Source organism: Peromyscus leucopus, chromosome 20, assembly GCF_004664715.2.
Source record: "Peromyscus leucopus breed LL Stock chromosome 20, UCI_PerLeu_2.1, whole genome shotgun sequence".
NCBI lineage: Eukaryota > Metazoa > Chordata > Mammalia > Rodentia > Cricetidae > Peromyscus > Peromyscus leucopus.
Window position 1 is genome coordinate 24,367,614 of NC_051080.1, and position 18,749 is coordinate 24,386,362.

An 18,749-nucleotide genomic window follows, 5' to 3' on the forward strand; every position below is an offset into this window, starting at 1 on the left:
ACCTGGTGTGACACCCACTTTGACCTCCATTTTTCCATCTGAGCTACATGGACATGACGCTTCTCCTGACTGCTGAGGAGTTAAATGACGTACTGGCTGGGAAGGCCTTGGTGTGGTACCTGGCATATGGGGAGAGGCAGTGACTTTATCAGTCCCACCCAGACATCCGTGGGTCTGAGACAGGAACGTACAGGCCGTGACACTGCCTCCCACAGCAACCTCAGGGTGGCCTCTGGCAAGCCACTCTCCGGAACTGTCTCTCCCCTTCTTCACAAGAATGTGGGTGGACCTGCAGGCACTGGGAGCTCTGCTCTCCTTGGAGACCAAAATACGTGCTCTGGGTGCTGGGCACAGCCAATGAAATGATTTCCCCCGCATCCTCAACCTTCGGCGGGCAATGGACCAGATCACAAGGAGTCAAACAGAACGTATACAGTCAGGCAGTGATAGGGGTGCAGTGAGAAGCAGTCCTCAGTGGGCCTTCAGTACTCCAAACCCCTTCCTGATCCTTCACACCCAAGGAGCTGCCCCCACCCATGCATAGTCTCTCTCCTGCTTCCACAGACAAGGCTGGCAGACCCGTCTACCTGTTCGTCTTCCATCGCTGATGGGATGCATACTGAATGCATACTGCCTTACTAATTTTGGGGAGAGGGGCTTCTCCTGACTTTCCCACCCATGACTCCTTAGAAGCATGCTTCTGGCCTGACATCATGTCTTGCCACCCACCAGGAACATGGAGGTAAAGAAGCTGGTGGCGAAAATGTCAAGCTGGATTTTAAAGGCCACTTCTGCCCACTTGTGCCTCTGCCATATTTCCTCGCAGACCACAGCCCTTTCTTTGAGCCACTGCTGGGAATTCTCTTGGTATCTGAGCTGTCACAGGGTGGGAGACACAGCCAGGGTAGAGGGAGAGCTCTACAATAGCCCCAGGCGTGTGTCCCAGCAACACCAGTTACCATCCAAGCAACATGGAGGCTCTGATCAAGAGACAACACGGAGCCCATCACTTCTTGGGTCTTCTTCTGACTGAGATTAAGTGGGAATGAGAAGTTTGTGCGTGGGACTTTTGTGGAGACTGGATGAGTGCTTCTCACAGTGAAAGCATTAAATTAAGACTCAGAGTGCTTGTAACCATGCCTAGTGCATAGTTAAGTACTAGAACTTTCTTACGTTTGCTGGACAAAGCTTATTCAGGAAGGTGAAGTGACTTGTCCAAGGCACAGAGTTTTGACATGTTAGCTAAAGCTAATAGCATTGCAGACTCTTAAAAAGGTCAGCTTCTTCAGGATGCTGAGGTTGAGCTGTGATCTAACCTTGGGCAAGTTTCTGTTTGGGTGGCTCAGTTTCCCCATAGAATGCAGAGATGCCAGCCCTACTGGAAATATCAACTGCAGAGAGAGGCCGAGACAGCCAGGGCACTGGGAACTGGGGCTGTGTGTCCAGCAGACTCCTCTGAAGGGGAGAAAGCTAAGCTTCTTCCAAACAGGAACCCTGGGATGGAAACCACAACCTGATCCTCCACGTATCCTCATTGTACCAAGGGTGCAGGCTTATGAGGCCTCGTGATGCCAGGGGCATCACCCTAAAATGGAAGAGAGTATCATCTCTGTATAGCCTTCAGATGGTCACTGTCCTTGGCCCAGGGCTCCCTCTCAAGGGCCAAGAAGAGTGTATGCTTGTCTGATTAAACACCCACAGGGTCTCCTGCTGGCTGCAAAAGCGTGGGCTAGACCATTTACCTCTGATTTGGACACAGACATGTCCCCCACTTTACAGCATTATCAGGATTTGGAGGAATATCTCTGCACTGTGAAGGTGCTACTTTCTTCGTGGACTCCAAGGCCTGGATACAGCAGTAGCTTAATACCTCATTCCTGTTGCCAGCTACGTGGGATGGATTGTCCTCAGAGGAGAACAGACAGAAATCATGGTCTCAGAGCCACACTGGGTGTCCCTGGAGCCCCACGGTCCGAGTAGCCTGCAATCAGACTGTCACTGGGCCCTCAGAGGCCTGCCTCATACCTTCATACAATTTATCAGGACCTGTGATGGAACTGAGCAAGCTTCTGACCCTTGTTCTAATTCTTCCTTTTCCTTCTAGAGTCAAGGCCAGAATCCCCACCTCTATGTGGGAGGTTGGGTGTGCACCAAAGCGGGAGACCCTGGGAGATGTTACGGATGGTTCCTCTGCAGGAATGGGCTGAAGTCAAGAAGCGTGGGTGGGAACTGCTGGAGAGCTAGGTGAGCATGTCTGCAGACAACCCTGCATGTGCCTATCACACCCTCCATGGTCCTCATGCTTGGGGATGATGGCACAGGGCACTGGATAGACCAGGGTTTCTCCACTCTCTACAGACGGCTCTTGACAAAGCTGGAAAGACACCTATGACTGGCTCTTCAGCTGGCTCTGAGTGGCCTAGATACTCCAGTCATGGGCAAAGGACCCCAGTTTCAGATTTCCTAACACAGCCAAGATTGGTACTTCTCCACCTCACAGAGTCCCAAGTTTGCTGGACTTCTGTTAGCTCTCCAGGGCCACATGGCAGTTTGTCTGTCTGCCCTCCTAGGGGCTGGTCAGCTCCTGCCTCCCTGGCTGGAACTCAGACTAGCATCTTCCAGGGGAAGCTACAAAGTGTGGGGATAGGCTGAGCCCATTCCCTGCCCTCTGCTGACTCCACATTCAAACAGCAATCCACTTCACGATAAGAAGGAAGGAAGGAAGGAAGGAAGGAAGGAAGGGGATAGGTGGACCGGTGGATAAAAAAGGAGACCACACCCTCTACTTACCTGAACATCGAACTCTTGCAGGAGGCCAGTGATGGTCTGTGGAGAGATGACAAAGTCACAGTTAGTTTCCTTGGTTAGAGATAAACCTCAGTACTCAGAGTCCTCTCCATTGCCTGAATCTGAACTCTGCTCAGTGGGCTTCCCTGAGTCCTCACAAAGAGAGCCTGTTTCACCTCAGGGAACACCAGCCCTATAGAAAACCGGCCCATCTGCTAGATTCTTTTCTGAGGACAGTTGGCCCGGAGAGGTCTGAAGGAGAAGCAGGGCACAAGCCTGAGTGACAGAGCACTGCAAGTGGCCACACAGTTCATGCACACACCCAAGTGCTGGACTCCTGAAACTCAAATGGGACCCTGTCACCTCTGCTCCTGCAGTTCGCGCGTGGCTGTCAATGTCTGCATTCTGTGTTTAAACCTAGTCTTGTGTGGGGATTAGAGGATGATGGGACCCTCGAAGCCTCTTCCTCAGTCTACACATAATGAATTTTAAGCCAAATAGCTTTCATCCTCTAACAGCTTTCCAGGGCAGGAAGGGTCCAGGAGGGTAGGAGAAGGTCTAGACTCCACTGAAGCCAGGATGGTGTGGTTCAGGGAGGGCCTGGAGCCTCACTGGTCCAGCCAGCATCTGTTAAGGATGGCTACTGGCTCATTTTCTGCCCGACTTAGAGACTGAATCCAGTTGTGGACCACCAGGCACCACCCAGAGCCACAGCCTCCAGTACAGAAGACGGCTCAGCAGTGCCAAATGCCCAAGAGGCCAGGGAAACAAAGCAGGGCGTGGAGGGACACAGGGGCTGGAGAACTGTAAATCATGGTAACAGATGCCCTGCTGCAGGGGCTGGGGCTGGGCGATAGCTAAGAACATCAGGAGTCACTAAATGCAGATAGAAACAGAGGGGACCAATGCCTGTGCTGTGTGTGTGTGTGTGTGTGTGTGTGTGTGTGTGTGTGTGTGTGTAGTGGGTAGCTGTTCCAGCTTTGACCTGGAAGTACTACCCCTAGTGAGGCTTCTGGTATCTGCCATGCCTACCTGTGACCTACCCCTGGGGCAGGGCAAGATCCGGACATGCTGGCCTCTTGGTTCCTCGTGATCCTGGTTGCTGGATGGCAGACCAAGTCAGAGTTCTCCAGAGAACCCCACTAGACTGCACCTCACCTCTCCCGGATCCTTTACTAGCTGTAAGTTGCCCCAAAATAAAACTCCTTTTGAACTGCACAGAATTGCCTTGTTAAATCCCCACATTATGTGTGTATGTGTGTGTGCTCCATCCATTTGCTTATATGCTATGCTCTTGTTCACATGGGTGCATGTTGTATACAAATGAATGTGTATTCATAACCATGAGTGTGCGTGTGTGCCCACTATGAGCACGTGATGGGGTAGCCTGAGATAGCTCCACTCACCTCCCCTTTTTCCACCAGAGGCTTCACCTCGGCGAGGTCCACGTCCTGTAGCTCGCGGGACATGTCCCTGCTGTCACAGACCTACCAGGGGACAAAGGGCCAGGAGGTCAGCACTTCTCCGTGAGGTAACTTTCTTGGAAGAAGCTAATACATGAGTGGAACAAACCGGAAGACCAGTCCTCCCCGCTGCTCCCCAGCTCCTCCCACCCACATCCATGCCCATGCTGTGGGCTACAAGGAAGCCGTCCTCCCCCTCAGTCTTTCCCAAGCTTCCTGGCAGAACTGGGTAGTAGATTTCTGAAAGAGGAACCAGGTTCACTGTCAGAACTGCAGCAAAGCAGGTGAATGGAGAACCGAAAGCGGGTGCCACATCTAACCCAGACCCACCAAGCACACCCCAATGCTGTTGATACATTCTAGAAGGAGAGGCCTCTACTGATCCCAAAGCCAGACATCTTCAGCTTGACCATCGAGGGACCCAAAAGCCCCTGGGTGGCACCATGTACAGGTGCTATATACACCTCTGGGCAGGACTCCGGGTCACCTGACCACAGTGAAAGAACAGGACACAGGGACAAGCCCAGGCCAAGGGACTGGCAGGTACGGAGCACTCAGTGGGATGTGGGAAAAAAGAACCTAACATGAATGGTACTTCCTGAGCCAGACCCCCAAAGGGCAAGCAGGAGTGGCAACAGGAATCTCCTTGGCTGGCACTGGGACACATATTCCCACAGGCCAAGAAATAAGGGCTACAGAAACAGACAGGTGCAGAGCTCAGAGGAGCTGGGAATCCCAGCCTAATGGGCTCATGGGGAGAGGAGAGGGCACAAGGTGATACCCACAGACCTGGGAGATAAACACACGTATTTCTATATCCATAGTCACGTTGGAAAAGTAAATGCCCACAAAGAGCAGGCATGGAGGAGGCTCAAGGGATGCTGAAAAACAACAGAAGTGTCACAGGTGGTGCACAGAGGCCTGAGGTGGAGGAAAAAGCCACGACACAGGCCCAGGAGACAGCCTTCTATCTACCTATAGACGGAGTATGAGTTAGAATCCCAGCTGCTCAAGGCCCTGTAGATACTGCAGCAAAGGGAACTTCAGTCTCAAAAATTCCTGCGAACCAGCTGCCCGAGCTCACAGGAACCCTGTGACCCTCATCTACAGGTCAGCCTGCAAGAGCAGGCCACTCTAATACAGACCCAAGCCAAAACATGGCATGCTGTGGGTGGACGGGGTGTGCTGGTCTGGGGCCCCAACGTGACTTTCCCCAGTAGATAACCACCTCACAAGAATGTCTTTATGCAGCCTTTGGGGTCTGGGATCCAGAACATTTCCAAAACAAAGTCAGTTTTATATCTGTGAACATTCCTGGGCCTCTGCCAGTTCGGAGGCAGCAGGCATGAAAAGCTATGGTCTGAGAGCCTTGCTAATTCAGCATGTTCAGAGTCCCGAGACCTTAGCCGTGGGACACCTCGCCTACACAGCCTAGAGAGACCTTCCAAAAACCCTGCGCTCTGGCAACACCACCTCTCATGCTGAGAGTGGAGGACTTCAGATTTCACAGGGACCCTGAACATCACTCTGCTCGCAGAGAGCTCAGGGGAAGCGGAGGTCTTCTGCTTTCCCACAGGCTGGGTTCTGACAAGACCTCTTCGGCCCTTGACGGTGAGCCCCACCCATCAGACAGCGCGCCTGCCTTGTGCCTCTCCCTCTAGCAGTTATTTCGATTCCCCTTGGTTGGTCCCTAGCCCACAGAGAAAACTGCCCTGCAAACTTCCTCCAAAGACTCATCACACACTGTAGTCTAGCTCAGTTTGGTCAATTCTCCTCAGCTTCTAGAACATAATGCCAGCCTCCACCAGCTCTCTCCTCCTTCAGAAACTAAAGGAGATCAAGGGTAGCCTCTGGTCCCCTCACTGGACTTCCTGATTCACCCACCTTACACCCTTTCTCCTTTCCCTAGACCACAGGATGAGAAGGGATGAAAGATGGAACAGTCTTCTGACACCTCAAGCACTTGCCAATCTGCTCTTTGGAGGCTTAGAGCCCTCTTCTGACAGGCCTTCCATCAACTCAAGGCCTGATGGGAAGTCCACAGGTGAACGACACTGAGCATAATCTCCACTGGGGTTGATTTGTCTCCAAGAGGCCCTCTTGCAGTATTTCAAGACCTTTTTGATTGTCAGGAATGGGGTGCTACTAGGATTCATCTGCATGAATAGAGGCCAGGGACACTGCTAAAGATCCTATAATGCACAGGACAGAACCACAGCAACGACCACCTGCCCCATGATGCTAACAGTGCAGAGGGTGAGACATCCTCATCCGGGTGAAGACTCAGAAGCTGGTGGGGACAGACTACATCTCTCAGAAGACCGTGGGGCATGCTCGGGGACAGAACTTTCTGAGTGTGAAACACCTGCTCTATCCAGGTCACTGTTTCTCAGTAACCAAAGCTGTGCAGTAACCAGGACTACAGACGCCTGGGCTACTACAGGCCACCTCTGTCCCATATCTTCATCAGCGGCTGGGGCCCAGGGTATCACCCTTCTACATTCACTCTTTTGACAGGACCAATGGGGAGCCAGTCCCTAACTGGATTTGACAGCCCAGGAAAAGTGTCTTCCATATGTTTATTTTTTTCCATACACTTCTGTACAAAGATAGTCCTTTTAGGACATACAGTATAGAAAAACAGATTTAAAACCCAAACAGGAAACTTGGATACAGCCAGGGCTACAGGTATGGCCATTCTGTGGGCTCTTGTCCTCCTCCTCCCCAACCCCACCCATTCTGCTTTGCACCTCCAAAGCTGCCTTTGGCCAGCAGCGGGATGCCATGGGCAGTTGACAAGGTCCATGATAGAGTCTCAGTGTCTTTCTGAAGGACAAATTTATTAAGAACCCCTCACAGGATCAGGAACAAAAGCAACTGCTGTGTTGAAGGGAATTTGCCATGTGATAGGTCTGGGGATACAGCCATGACTGCTCCCAGGAACTCAGTGTCAAGGATCGTGTGTGGCCCCAGCCCCCTCTGTAGCCAAATGGCACATCTGTCTGTCCCTACAGGACCTGACTCTCCAGGATCATGAAAAAAAAAATGGATGCACCAGTGTGTTTTAGCACTATGACATTCAGACCCTTGAGCATCTTATGATGTCTAAAAATATCCCCCGGCACTGGTTAACCACCCCCTCAAGCTGTGACAACGACAAATGCCTGCTGACACTACCAAATGTCCCCTGGATCCAAAAAAAAAAATCAAACCTGTCTGGGATTGGTTGAGCTTGGTGATTCCTGGTATGAATCGGGCAGCCAGAAAACATCAGCTAGGCACGATTCTTTAATCCAGTACACATTCGTAACCACACACTCTTGCCCCCAAGTCTAATGACTTCCGCTCACACAGACAGATGCAGGGATTAGAGGAGGGACTATCTCCTCCCAGTGAAAGTCTCCTACAGAGGTGGGGCCCCAACTCCTACGATCAGCTGGCAGCCTGGCTGGCACTGCTTCTTCCTGTCCTACCTGCCTGCTCCAGGAATTCAGGAAAAAAAATAAAATAAAATAAAATAAATAAATTAAACAAATAAATAAATAAATAAATAAGAGAAGCGAAGGCCACCTGGTGCTAAGTAGCAGGCGGTGGAGCAGACTCTAGTATTACCACCAGCCTCCAAACCCAAGTTGTCTGAAGCTCCACCTCTGTGTGCTCACTGATGTGTGTATGATGCCGGGGACTTTGTAAGCCCTGCTCCCAGCAAGCAGCAGGGCTTAAATTGAACAAGGACACAAAGGATCTGCAAACAGCTGTTTAATGAACCAGTGTCTCTTCCTTCCCGAGTTGCTTGGGAGTCCCTGGGGCCCTGTGAGGACACGGCCTGTGCTTGGCACATTGTTAGTCCCGGGGTGGCCCAGCAGGGAGGAGACCATGTGAAGAATGTTCAGCAAATGCCAAGCAGGTCTCAGCGCAGCACTATGAGGTCCCTCTAATATCAGCGATGTTAGACCAGGAGTGACAAGGCCCAAGAAGGCTGGACAAACACATCTTGGTCAGTAGTGAACAAGAATTCAAGGGCTCCTGGCCAAGCCAAGCTAACATGTGCTGGGAGCAGGGAGAAATGTAACCCTGTGCTTCGAGGGGCAATGGCTGGAGTCCCTCTACCACCAGCAGCAACCCAAGGCCACTTGAGAAATCAGTAGGCAGTCTCTGAGGGCAGTGGGGGACAGAGTCTGGGATTCTCAAGAAGCCTCAGAGAAGTGGCAGGACACACTTAGGAATTCTCAGCATGGGAATCAGGTGACCTTCTTGCCTCATGACTCCCAGTCATCATTCTTAGAAGCATTACTTGCAAAGGATGTATATCTGTCCATGGGCAGTGTCTGATTCCCAACAAACCCGGTACACATGGGGACCCAGGCAGGAAGGCACAGCCCCGAAGACCAGAGTGCCGCATGCATTGTGCAGGGCTCTGGCTAAATGGCCCTGCCTCGTCCTCCTCTTCATTAGCTCTCGGACCCTTCTATGCTGACACTGGGTTTTCTACTTAGCTCTATCCCTCCTCAGAGCTGAAGCTGCTATGTGGAACCCAGTCCTCTGCTCACCCTCTCTGGCAAGCTCTCCTGGACCCATGGGATGAAACAAGAGACATATAGCAAAGACCCATTCATAAACTGCTCCGGGACTTCCAGGACCCAGACTCCCAGGAAGAGCATCCATCCGGGCTGGACAGCATGAAACCCCACATGGCCACACCATAGTAAGTGCCATGGGTCACTTCCACTTCCATGGTGACACACTCATTTCTGTGCTCAAGGAAGTCCTAGGCAGGGGCATCCCCAGCTTCATAGAAAGGAATCAGTAGCTCTGTAAATGTCCCTCATGTAACTTCCCAAAAGGTCCATGTCTCCATCCTCCAGCCTAGAGAAGGATGGCCACCTCTCACTCCTTTGTTGGAGGCAGACAACAGACACCCAGAGTCCTGTAGTGAAGCAGAGAAAGGAAAACCAGAGGGGACCTATGGCTGGCTCAGCACTGACTGTGTTACGTCAGCAGCTGGCCCAGATTCTGCCCTTCAGGTAGCAGTCACAGGAGCACGGGTGTTCCTCCCAGCTTGTCCTTTACAGAGCCTGGACTAGGGATCAGTGTGTGCTACCAACAGCAGCACAGCAACCCCAGAAAGGCCTGGAGGGCAGTCTCACTTCTGAGCTAACCCAGGGAAAACTACCTTGGGACATCCCCAGGTTTTCCCACATGCCTGTTGGGACGTTCCTATGTCAGTTCAAAGTCACTCTGAAGTACTTGCCCAGCTCTCTTGGTGTTTTCTGGACTTTTGGAAGCAAAGGCTCTGGGAAGGGTGAGGCTGTGGAGACCTGAACTGATTTTCTTACATAATCCAGTTCAGGAAGAATGCTGTGGACAGTGCAGTAGATGGGCTGGAGTTCTGAGAGAGATCTCCAGTTAGGGGAAGTGTAGAATGGGATGTAAGGTCTCAGAGAGATCCAAACACTAAATGAGAGTACGAACATCCTTCTCAGAAACTTCCAGACCAGGGTTCCTCCAGGGCCTCAGGGCTCTGCAGAATATTGAGCATCACTGCCTGGGTCCGTATTGGAAAAATGGGACAAGGGTCATAAGGAGAAATCACCTGTTGCCAGGCAACCAAAGCTGCTCCATCCCCTGTGCATCTGTAGGGACTGGAGCTTTTGTTTTTTAGACTGAATCTAGTATGTGACCAAGGACTCTACCACTGAACTATGTTCCCCACCTCTTTCTATACTTTTTCTTCTGAGACAGTCTCAAGTTGCTCAGGCTGGCCTTGAACTCACAATCCTTCGGCCTCTGCATCCCAAGCAGCTGGATTACAGAGCTGCACTACCTGCTGAAAGTGGGGGGGAGGGGAGGGAGGGGAGGGTGTTTTCTGTTCAATCAGAGCCCTGGAGCAACCAGCAGTGAGGTAGGCAGAGTAGAGGGCTGGCTAGAACAGAATATCAGGAAGAAGGAATACCTGGAACCTGCCCGCCCTGCTCGTCCCAAAGTGCTCGGTGGTGTCTTGGCACTTGGGTTCTGGCGGTTAGTGGTTTGGCAGATGACTGTTTGAGTTATAATCCAGTAACTGGAAGTCCGACGACGGACATTGGTCACACTAGAGGACTTTTCTGTGAATCCGTGGGATGGGTAGAAGCTGTGCTCATGAGGCTAAGACAGTTTATTGGCATCACAGAGTCAGTGTTAGCCAAGAACAGAAATGGATCTTCATACAGAGCCCGTTGTCCCCAAGATCAGACGGCATGCTGGCCACTCTAATGAGATCCTTCCCCATAATGGCCCTGTCACTTTCACCCTCCAGAACAGCCCCTGCCGTCCTTCCTGTCCAGATGGGCTGGTTTATTGCCCTCATCAATGGAGATTTCCTTCAGGCAGACGTGGATAGAGTACTCACTGAGCTCTATCTTGGGCCCTGGGAGGGGGCATGGGAGACAGATGACAGGACAGTGTGATCCCTCAGGACAAATGGAGAACAGGGCGGGCACTCAACCCAACTGCCAGCCATGGAGGGGCCATGGGAGAATCTGGAAGGAAGGGCAGAGGCAGGCTGGCTGGCTGAGGAAGGCTCACAGAGTCACCTGTCCCTTAAGAAACCCCATCACATCTGTGTTTGGAGAGGACTCCTCAAGACCCATTTCACTAGCAAGTGGGAGGAGCTGGGGATGGAAACCAGGGGAGATGGGGACCTGCCTGCACTCTGTCTCTCTCAGCAGAAGACTACAAAGTGAAGATTGAAAGGTTGCTTCAGACTTAAGGAAAGGGTGAACCTGTAAAATATGAACTGCTTTGGGCCATGGTGGCGCACTCTAATGCCAGTGCCCAGAGGAGGCAGAGGTAGGCAGATCTCTGAGTTTGAGGCCAGCCTGATCTACAAAGCAAGTTCCAGAACAGCCAGAGCTGTTATACAGAGAAACCCTCTCTCTCTCAAAAAAACAAAAAACAAAAAACAAAAACAAAACAAAACAAACAAAAACAAAATAAATAAAAAAAAAAATAAAAAAAAAAAAACAAGAAAAGATGAACCACAAGTCCCTGGGGTCGTGAGTCTTTCATTTTACTTTTTTGGGGAAGGAAGGGCTAGCTAGACTGATGGTCCTAGAGAGAAAGCAGGAGTAGGCAGTGGGCATACAGGTCTACTAAAAAGATAGGAAAATAAATAAGAAATTCTTGGTTCAAAGAGGCTGTTTGTGGGCCAGATTTTGTTAAGCATCTTCTTATTCTGAGAGGCCAAGGCAGACTTTCTCATTCTCCCTAAGGGCTTGAGCCCTCCTCCTCCACAACACCCACCCTAAAGAATTAAGTTCCATGCCAACATCTAACCCCAAATGTGGTCCTCCACCTCTAAAGTCAACCTCCTGTTGGACCACAGTGCTCCCATTCTGCATCCCTACAAACGCCTTTATGATAAAAGAATTGGACGCCAAGTTCAGCAGCTCCATCTCCCAAGAAAAGAAAGAGCAAGTGAGAAAGGCGAGCCTAGAATAAGATGTGATCAAGAAGGCCCTGGGGCCTGCAGTGTATTCAACCAGGTCCACCACCCACCCCAAAGCTGGGCCCAGAAGCTCTATGTGGCCTGAAGGGGCAAGGTGAGGGTTTGGAGGTGACTAGGGGTAAATACTTTTGACCCAGATCTACTCACCAGATTCCAAACAAGTGCCCAACCTGTTTCTAACCTGAGAAGTAAGACTTGTCTCCTACCTCAATTGTGTGAGCTAAGATCTTAGACCCCCAAGGCAATCTAGGTAGGTAAATGCTATGTATTGAGCACTGTGAATTTCCAGACCCAGGGAGCCAAGAGGGTATGGCAGGAATGGCCTCCTCCCATCTGCTCTCCCCCAGCCTCCGGGAGCAAAAATTCCCCAGCGCCTACCTTCAACCTAATCCTACTGTTTAGCGCTTTGATGAATCTCGAAAAGAAAAGTCTGGGTCCATTGGGAGTATTCGCAGACCCGGCTAGGGTTATAAGAAATGGTGGCTTCAGACCGATTGTCAAGGAGTTGGCTCTATAGTGTCCTTTGCAACTGTTATGGGAAACGAGCACACAGTGCCCTGGCCAAGTGGTGACCATTAGCCTCACTTCACACAGGTTAGCTTAACCAAGTTCCACACCCCCAGATGAGATTGTTTGTGTTGTTCTTTCTTCATAGAAGGGGAAACCTGAGGCACAAAGCCCCTGAATGGTTCATCTGCCCTGCTTTCTCCAGGCGCCTGGATATATATTGCGGTGCTAGAACACAAAGGTCTTGAGGGCTGACTCAAAGGGTTCGGTCTGGTTCTCCCACTATTTTTTTTTTGGGGGGGGGTTGGAGACAGGGTTTCTCTGTAGCTTTGGAGCCTGTCATGGACTAGCTCTGTAGACCAGGCTGGCCTCGAACTCACAGAGATCCACCTGCCTCTGCCTCCCGAGTGCTGGGATTACAGGCGTGCACCACCACCACCCAGCTGGTTCTTCCACTTTTAACCATATAGCTTCACACAAGCCTTTGCTTTCCTAATCCACTCAAAAGAGAGAATACAGCCCAACCAGTGTCTCTGTGGAGACCAAAGGGACGATAAGGGCACCAGGATGCTCAGTCCGCCCCATCCCAAAATTCCTTCCTGTATTCTGCCCACTCTGGCTAGACCCTCAGATGCTAGGTGTCATGGCGGCTTGCCTCGGAAGCCACAGGACCTTTGACGCACACCTTAGATGGCTCCTCTGGAACTAGGTCTTAAGGGAAGTCCCACAGCCTCAGGGACATTAGAAAAACACATTGCCTTCCTTCCGTCCCCTGCTGAAACTAGCTCAGGCCACCAGGGGTCAATGCGCCCAGGGGCCCCAGCACTTGTTCCCAGGGGCAGCTAACGCAGAAAGCCACCAGGTGGAAGGATGGTGACCCTTGTCTCTTTCTCACTAAACTGACTTTGCTTCTACCTCAGCAGCTGATTTAAATACTTTTAAAGAAAAAAACAAAACACACTCTGCCTTTCCCCCCTGGGTGGCTTCGCCTGAAACTTGCTTTTAAAAAGACAAATTTCTATTCATAACTTGTAGCATACAGGAAAAAAAAAAAAAAAAAAAAAAAAAAAAAAAAAAGATCAAGTCCAGTGCCAACCAAGAGACTTCTGAGAGGGGACCCTGGCTCTCGCTGACCTCTGTCTCCGATCTCAGTTCTCATCGCTAAAGAGGCAAGAGATTGGACAGGAATGCATGTGCTTGGACTTCTTTTTCAAGTAGCCCAACCAGTGGTTGGCAACCTCTGGTTTGCCTTCACGGGGAGAAAACTAGCCAGGGCAGGAGACCGAGACCCTACAATGGACCCAGGAACCAAGCACTACCTCCAGCCAAAGGATTGCATCAGATGCCTACCTGGGATCAAAGGGGGTCAGAGCAGAAGGCACTGGCTGTCCCAGTCATTTTTAATGTATGTGTGAACCCTTCCTGTGAGCCAGGCTACTGTCCTAGGTGTGGCAGGCAAAGTCCTCCTTACCGAGGTACCTTGTACTGTGGCTACTGGGAGACGAAATCTCACCAAGCTAAGAAGAGACAGATGGGGTTAGGTCTCTGACACCATCAACCACAGAGCTCCACCCCTTGGAGCTTTTTCCGGCCCTTCCTGAAAAGCTTCCCTCACACCCTTCTTAGCCCCCACTTGGTACCATCCTGGCCTGGAGCTGGTTGAGCCACCCTACACAGCAACAGTGGCCTGTCCCTTCCCTGCCACTGCTCCAGAACTTGGCACGGCCTTTGAAGACAGGCTGGGAGGTTTTCCTCTGCACCTGGCTTTCTCTTCACTCACACACGTGAAACAAACAAAAATGCTAAGATTTCTAACAGGAAGAAACAACCTGGAAGATTTGCCATGAAACTCCTTTCACCCATCATTTCACTTGGGGCAGGTAGTGTAGGGGAACATGGGCAGAGGGGTGCGTGGCGACCTGAATGTCCCATCTCCTACAGGAGCTTAAAGGACTCAAATAGGCTGGCATGCCCGGGAGACTTGTGAGGAAAAGCTGAAGGCTGTTCTAGAACACGGACCACCGGACTTCCCTCCCCAACTTGCGGTCCGAGGTGTGGTGCTTTGGGGATCCGTGACGACGGCCAGCAGGGGCGACAGACAGGGAAGATGGAAGGTGGCAGAGTAAGGAAGCGATCCTCAAGTCCCAGCTCCAGCTACTCATTTGACAGAGGCAGTGACAGCGTGTCCCCCGCCCCCTCCCGAGCCTGCAGCATTCCGACCGCCCCTCCCGAATCTCCTCGACAGGGTGAATCAGAGACCGCGACGGGTCTCTCGGGAACGGACGAGCAGTTCCAGCTGCTCTCGCGGCTAGAACAGCAGGGAGGACCGCCTGAGAGAAAGAAAGGGGCGGGGGGTAGGGTGGGGGAACGATAGGCGGAGGCGAAAATGACGACACTCGGAGCTCCAGCCAACTCGGGGGCTGCCAGGTGCCCGAGCGACCCTGGCGGCACAAGCCCCCTCTCCCCGCGCAGCCACAGCGCCAACCCCGGACTACCTAAAGGGCCGCACCCTGCCCATGCTGCGCTCGCCGCCAACACTCGCTCTGGCGCGTGCAGCACGCGCCGGGACACACCCCGGACTCTCCCCCGGCACACACATGTTCTTTCACACGCACAGCTTGGAAAGCACCAGACTCTTGGACCGAAGGGGAACCTGGGCTCAGGTCACACTGGTTCGGGACACCAGTCTCTGAAGCAGATAGACCCTTGCCCCCTTCTGCAGAATTCCCTCCAAGACTGCGGCGTCTTGGAGTACTCACCCCGCGGGTACACGCTGTGCAGTCGTTCTTTCCCTAGTCATCCCAACACCCATCCATACCCCTTCACACCTCTGTGTACATACAAGCCCACTGGACAGAAGAATCAGCTGTGACTCGGGGGTGACGCCAGGAAGAAGGACCCAGTTGTTCCTAGGCTCTCCGCCCCAACTTCGACCCCCTTCCCCAGTTTGAAAGAAAGAGAGAACTGAACATGTCTTTTTCTCCCTTTCAGTAATCGAAACCCCCTCCAGTGATGCCAGAGCCCCTCTCCCACGCCGACGCCACCAGGTCCTCGCAAGGGCCACAGAGGCGGACGGGGAGTCTTGCAACACCTCGAAGACAAGCCTCCTGAGGGTTCTTGTCGTGCCCCGGAGGAAAAAGGCGTCGGGGAGGTGGGGGGCTTACCTAACGATCGAGCACGGAAGGAAGACAACAAGGTTGGCGGCGCGGCGCCCAGCCGGAGGTGAAGAGAAAGGCGAGGATGGGTGAGCAATCAAACGCACGACAGGGTGGCCTGGCAAGGTTTGTTTATGTCCGGGCGTAGGGCGATTTTATAGGCACCGGGGCCCCGCCCCCAGGGCCTCGCCCCTCCCCGACCCTCGGCTCCCAGCGCAGAGGGGGACACACCCCTTTTCCCCGGTTCCCCTCGCCGCTGCACCCTGCCTGGGCTGGGCGGGGCGGGCTGGAGCCGCCGCCTGTTGCGCAAGCCTTTGCAGGGGCGCGGCGGGAGGGACTGCCAGGCCCCGGCTGCCGCTCCTCCCTTCGACCCCCCCTCCGGGGCCCGCGGCGAGCGCAGTGGACGTGTGTGCACCCAGTGGTTGTGTGTGTTCCCGTGAGCGCTCGTGCGTGTGCATGCAGACTTCCTGTGTCTCTGCGCGGCCGCGTGGCCCCCAGCGCCTTCTCAGCGTTTCCTAAGCGTATCGGCGCCACGCCCTTCTGGGTGGCACCCCCACTTCCTTCGGGTCTCCACGTAGTCACTCCGGAGCCCTATTTACAGCTAAGGCTCCAGACTTTTCTCTCCAGGTTCCTTCCCACGTAACCACGGCTCCCTTCATTCTCTCGGATCCTGACGCCTCATAACTCCCTTCCAGCCCTTTTCAGTTCTACACGCAGCCACCAGTCCCGAGCTGCAGTCTCCCGGCCGCTCCTACCTGCCTAGTCAGCAGGGAGGACTCTACAGGCTGCCTTCGTGGTCCCCAGAGTTTGCAGAGTTCCAACCTTTCCAGCCGTGGCCAGCCCTGCTATCCGGCGCTGTTCTAAAAATCTTGACCTGCTTGGCCTTGTTAGCAGGTTTTCAGCCCTAGCCTCCCTCTGAGACTCTCCAGGGAGGCCTTTCTTAAGCAGGTGGATATCCTGGCTACACCTCAAAGTGGCTTAGTCAGAATCTTGGGGAGTGTGTGTCCAACACCGGGGCTTTGGAAAAAGCTCCCCCATGGGTGCAGCACTGATGGCTTAAATGGTAAAGACTTTTGCCTGCCACGCCTGAGAACCTAAATTCCATGCCCAGACACCAAAACGTAAAAGGAGAGAGCCCACTACCGTGTAAGTTTTCCTCAGATTCCACATTGCCCAATCCCCACTAAATAATACTAACCCAGGTCGGCTCTAATATGAAGCCACGTTGAGGACCTCAGCACCCAGCACCGAGAAAACATTGTAAATAGAGAGACTGAGTCACAGCAAGGCCCAGTCCAGTCATTGTCTGGAAGCCCCCTCCCTGTTCAGCCTCTCTGCCTCCAGTGACCTTCCCCTCTCCCTCCTACTAAACCATGATCTCAAGGCTCAGTACCCACACTCCTCTTTGCTTTCCAGTATGCTCTAGATACCCTGACCCTCATTCTGTTGGTCTATGAATATCTAGGAAGCTGCTTTTGGGCCTGGCCTGTGCTAAGGCACTGGGAAAGAACTAAAAAAGGAAAGCCCTTTGTTTTGAGAGTACAGCAAAATCGAGGCCCAAGATTTCAGTTTCCCAGGACATCCGTTGAAGATGGTTAAGCTGAGCTTATTCAGTATGTAGTTGTACTAAGTACCTACTATGCCCAAGAACTGCCCAGACCCTAGGACCGTGAGAGTGAACACTAGCATCCTTGGGAGCCATCCTGTTGGTTAACAAAGCTTCAGTCTGTTACCCCACTAATAACCACTTCCCCAGAATCTTCTCTGTTTTGTCTTTCAACAAACATTTTTTTGAGTACCTACAGTCTGCTCTCCTGCCAAAGAGTGTCCAATTTGAAATGCTGACAGAGTTGCCAATTTTCCCAGCAATGGGAAATGTGGCCTCAGTGTGGGCTAGAGGAGGGCACTTTTCCATTAGAAGCCATTTCCTGTCCCTTTGAGGAAAACATGTAGAAAGAATGACCCAGACCTGCCACTGAAGCCTTGAGTATGTTGCCGGTGGGACCTAGGTCTGTCTTGAAGAAACCAGACCTTCTAGGTAACCTGCAGCACTGGATTTGCAGCTGGACAACCTGGGCCCTGGTGGCTCCACCTGGAATTTCCAGGCCTCAGGAGGCTACAGCAGAAGGATTGCTAAGAACAGCAAGGGCTGTGGAGGAAACCTTTGTCTCAAAACAGCAACAGAAGAGAAACAGTATGAGGAGAGCAGAAGACAGAAGGGCAGAGAGAGGAAGAGGTGTTGTTGGTTGACATTTTTACTCTTAGCTCTTTGGGGGCCCACCACCCAGGTCCCAAATAAATTACACAGAGGCTTATTCTTAATTACAAATGCCTGGCCTTAGCTTGGCTTGTTTCTTGTCAGCTTTTCTTAACTTAAATTAACCCATTTACCTTTTACCTCTGGGTTTTTATCACTTTCTATTTTTTGTATCCCCCCTTTTTTTAAACTTCTTACTCTATTTATTCTATAACAAGGAAGACCTTGACCCTTAGTGTAGAACTTTCAGAGCAGTGGCCTTCTAACCCCACATTCAAATCACCTTAGGAAAGTTCTGAGTAAGATCCATTTGAAACTCCACACACTGCAAGTCTCTATAAGCCAAAACAGCCACATTTCCCTTCCTGGTAGAATTGACCCGTTGAGTATTGGGTGAATCATGTGTGTGGCTACAACACCTATGCAGAGGTAAGACACTGACCCAATGCACACCCAGGTCAGAGATGCTTGCTCTCAACAGAGGTCACCCACTCAGGAGCTGAGCCCTGCCTGGACACCCACCTCCCCAGCCCAGGCCAGCTGAGGCAGCAGAGTCTGTTGAGCTGAATGTGGCTGTCACTGCACTGAGCTGCTGGAATGAGTCCTCTTTCTCGCTGGTCAGCAATAGAATTGGATTTGCTTAGCAAATACACACAAGCTGCCAACCCCGCACAGCATGAGATTAGATTTTCTAGATTAATGTGCACTGGAAATTTCTATTCGGCAACACCTTTGATTTCTAAATGACTACAGGACTCATCTATTTCTGGCCTTCTTTCTTGTAGTCTGTTGAGTACTGGGACTGGGAGAGACCCCAGGGCTGGCTGGTCTCCTGGGGAAGAATGTGGAGATCTGTGGTGTCTTGTACACCTGCCTTTCTATCTTGGGTTCCTATGGAAATGACCCCGTTCTCTGTGACAAATAGCTGTGAGCCACTATGAAACGTGTGAAAGAAAACTGGCTTCAAACTGGGCAAAACAGAGGCTGTGCTCCAGGTACGGAATGAATACTTCAAGCGTAAGTGAAGAAATGACATTTGGTTCTTTAGAAGGTAGTGTCTCCTAGCTTCTGAATTACAGGAGCTTGCTAAAGCA

The 18,749-nt window shown here is 52.0% G+C and overlaps 1 protein-coding gene across 1 annotated transcript in view; it reads right to left on the reverse strand.

Moving 5' to 3' along the window:
* Window positions 1-15,568, reverse strand: part of Ndrg1 (N-myc downstream regulated 1) — a 47,737-nt gene extending 32,169 nt beyond the window's left edge. Inside the window, exons 1-3 of the mRNA XM_028876003.2 lie at window positions 15,408-15,568; window positions 4,194-4,274; window positions 2,791-2,826 (exon numbers count right to left, since the gene is read on the reverse strand). Coding sequence (XP_028731836.1) covers window positions 2,791-2,826; window positions 4,194-4,256 — 99 coding nt within the window. The 5' untranslated portion in view covers window positions 4,257-4,274; window positions 15,408-15,568. The remainder of the gene's footprint in view (window positions 1-2,790; window positions 2,827-4,193; window positions 4,275-15,407) is intronic.
* Window positions 15,569-18,749: the final 3,181 nt, after the last annotated feature.